Below are 2500 nucleotides of genomic sequence, written 5' to 3' on the forward strand. Positions count from 1 at the left end.
GAAGGCCACCGAGACTCGACCTGGGGCTTCCACTCCTGCGACCGAGGACTCCAAAATCGAGGCCTCTGGAAACAAAGGGAGAACAGCTCCTGTGGCCAAGGACCTTAAGACGAAGGCCATCGAGACTCGACCTGGGGCTTCCACTCCTGTGAAAGTCATGCCGGACACGACCTAACAAACGAAGGTCAAGTCCACCCCTGGCAACAAGGCTCCTGGAAATACCTCCATTAAGGGGGACAAGACCAAAGAAACCGAGGCCGGATCCACTCCTGATAGCAAGGAGAACAAGCCTCATGGTGCCAAGGTTCCTCCTAAGGGAAGGAAGTAAAACCAGGAGAAAAAAGATTTCTCCCTCAAGGAGCAAGAATTCCCGAGTTTGCTGCCGGGAGTGCAAGCTGGGTCAGCTCTTTTTCCTCGAATACAGACCACCGATTTGGAGGCAAAAATTTCTCCTGGGGGCAAATCTTCTGGGGCTTCCACTCCTGTGGCCAAGGGCCTTAAGACGAAGGCCATCGAGACTCGACCTGGGGCTTCCACTCCTGTGAAAGTCATGCCTGACACGACCTAACAAACGAAGGTCAAGTCCACCCCTGGCAACAAGGCTCCTGGAAATACCTCCATTACAGGGGACAAGACCAAGGAAACCGAGGCCGGATCCACTCCTGATAGCAAGGAGAACAAGCCTCATGGTGCCAAGGTTCCTCCTAAGGGAAGGAAGTAAAACCAGGAGAAAAAAGATTTCTCCCTCAAGGAGCAAGAATTCCCGAGTTTGCTGCCGGGAATGCAAGCAGTGGCAGCTGTCTGGCCTCGAGTACAGACCACCGATTTGGAGGCAAAAATTTCTCCTGGAGGCAAAGCCTCTGGGGCTTCCACTCCTGTGGCCAAGGGCCTTAAGAGGAAGGCCACCGATACTCGACCTGGGGCTCCCACTCCTGCGACCGAGGACTCCAAAATCGAGGCCTCTGGAAACAAAGGGAGTAAAGCTCCTGTGGCCAAGGACCTTAAGAGGAAGGCCACCGATACTCGACCTGGGGCTTCCACTCCTGCGACCGAGGACTCCAAAATCGAGGCCTCTGGAAACAAAGGGAGTAAAGCTCCTGTGGCCAAGGACCTTAAGAAGAAGGCCACCGATACTCGACCTGGGGCTCCCACTCCTGCGACCGAGGACTCCAAAATCGAGGCCTCTGGAAACAAAGGGAGTAAAGCTCCTGTGGCCAAGGACCTTAAGACGAAGGCCATCGAGACTCGACCTGGGGCTTCCACTCCTGCGACCGAGGACTCCAAAATCGAGGCCTCTGGAAAGAAAGGGAGAAAAGCTCCTGTGGCCAAGGACCTTAAGAGGAAGGCCACCGAGACTCGACCTGGGGCTTCCACTCCTGCGACCGAGGACTCCAAAATCGAGGCCTCTGGAAACAAAGGGAGAACAGCTCCTGTGGCCAAGGACCTTAAGACGAAGGCCATCGAGACTCGACCTGGGGCTTCCACTCCTGTGAAAGTCATGCCGGACACGACCTAACAAACGAAGGTCAAGTCCACCCCTGGCAACAAGGCTCCTGGAAATACCTCCATTAAGGGGGACAAGACCAAAGAAACCGAGGCCGGATCCACTCCTGATAGCAAGGAGAACAAGCCTCATGGTGCCAAGGTTCCTCCTAAGGGAAGGAAGTAAAACCAGGAGAAAAAAGATTTCTCCCTCAAGGAGCAAGAATTCCCGAGTTTGCTGCCGAGAGTACAAGCTGGGGCAGCTGTCTGGCCTCATGTTCGGAACACCTTGGAGGAGGGTATTGGTGGAGAAGCCTCTGTGGGAAAGATAATTACCAGGAAGGTCACCGAGACTCGACATGGGGCTTCCACTCCTGTGTACAAGGCATCTGAGTCCAAAGACAGTGCCACCAAGAACAAAACCCAGCGAGGTGAGGCTTTTAAGCTTACCAAAGCGGATTTTCCCGGTTTGTCAATAAAATAATCTGAGGCCACTAAAGTGCAACCGCTCGCAGTGAAGTCTGAAGTCAAAATTCCAGAGACCATAGTGTCCACTGACTTTTCAATACTTCCGGTCACACAGCAGTCTGCACTGAAGGAGAATTGCTGGGCTGACGTTACTAAGAAGTGTTTACCTCCTGTGAAAAAAATGAAACAAGTTCAGAAAAAATCACTCAAGGTGATCGAAACAGAGACATCCGAGGAATACTCTCTCGAAGAAGAAATCTTCACTGCCTTCCCAGTCCCTCAACTAATCGGCCAAACTTCACAAGAGGTCGTCATTCCCTAGACTGCAACTCGTGGAATTTTCCCTTGGTTATTCTCATGGCTACGTAGACTTTGGCCCAGATACTGATGCAAACTCAGATTGTCATGACAGTCTGTGATACTGATATTCTAACCGCTCAGCCTCGCAATATCAGATGATATAATGAATTGCAAATGATAAATGTAAGATATAATGATTTTATGTATGTATATATATGGTCATTATATCTTTTATATATATATATATACA

The 2500-nt window shown here is 51.1% G+C and overlaps 2 protein-coding genes across 2 annotated transcripts in view; both read left to right on the forward strand.

Moving 5' to 3' along the window:
- The window catches only part of LOC125034656 (microtubule-associated protein futsch-like), a 1614-nt gene extending 893 nt beyond the window's left edge, over positions 1–721 (forward strand). The window contains exons 1-4 of the mRNA XM_047626561.1: positions 1–154; positions 185–304; positions 425–547; positions 578–721. The exon at positions 1–154 is cut by the window's left edge and continues 893 nt beyond it. Of these exons, the coding sequence (XP_047482517.1) occupies positions 1–154; positions 185–304; positions 425–547; positions 578–721 (541 nt within the window). The remainder of the gene's footprint in view (positions 155–184; positions 305–424; positions 548–577) is intronic.
- Positions 722–781: 60 nt separating this feature from the next.
- Positions 782–2272, forward strand: LOC125034668 (microtubule-associated protein futsch-like). Its single transcript, XM_047626572.1, has 4 exons — positions 782–1495; positions 1526–1637; positions 1731–1913; positions 1998–2272. The coding sequence occupies exons 1-4, from the start codon at positions 782–784 to the stop codon at positions 2270–2272; spliced, it is 1284 nt and encodes a 427-aa protein (XP_047482528.1).
- Positions 2273–2500: the final 228 nt, after the last annotated feature.

Source organism: Penaeus chinensis, chromosome 2, assembly GCF_019202785.1.
Source record: "Penaeus chinensis breed Huanghai No. 1 chromosome 2, ASM1920278v2, whole genome shotgun sequence".
NCBI classification, from domain to species: domain Eukaryota; kingdom Metazoa; phylum Arthropoda; class Malacostraca; order Decapoda; family Penaeidae; genus Penaeus; species Penaeus chinensis.

Coding starts and splice junctions, on each gene's coding strand:
- LOC125034668 (XM_047626572.1), top strand. CDS start 782: ATGCAAGCAGTGGCAGCTGTCTGGCCTCGAGTACAGACCACCGATTTG. Junction 1,496..1,525: donor GGGCTTCCACTCCTGTGAAA/GTCATGCCGGAC, acceptor TAACAAACGAAG/GTCAAGTCCACCCCTGGCAA. Junction 1,638..1,730: donor CAAGGAGAACAAGCCTCATG/GTGCCAAGGTTC, acceptor TGCTGCCGAGAG/TACAAGCTGGGGCAGCTGTC.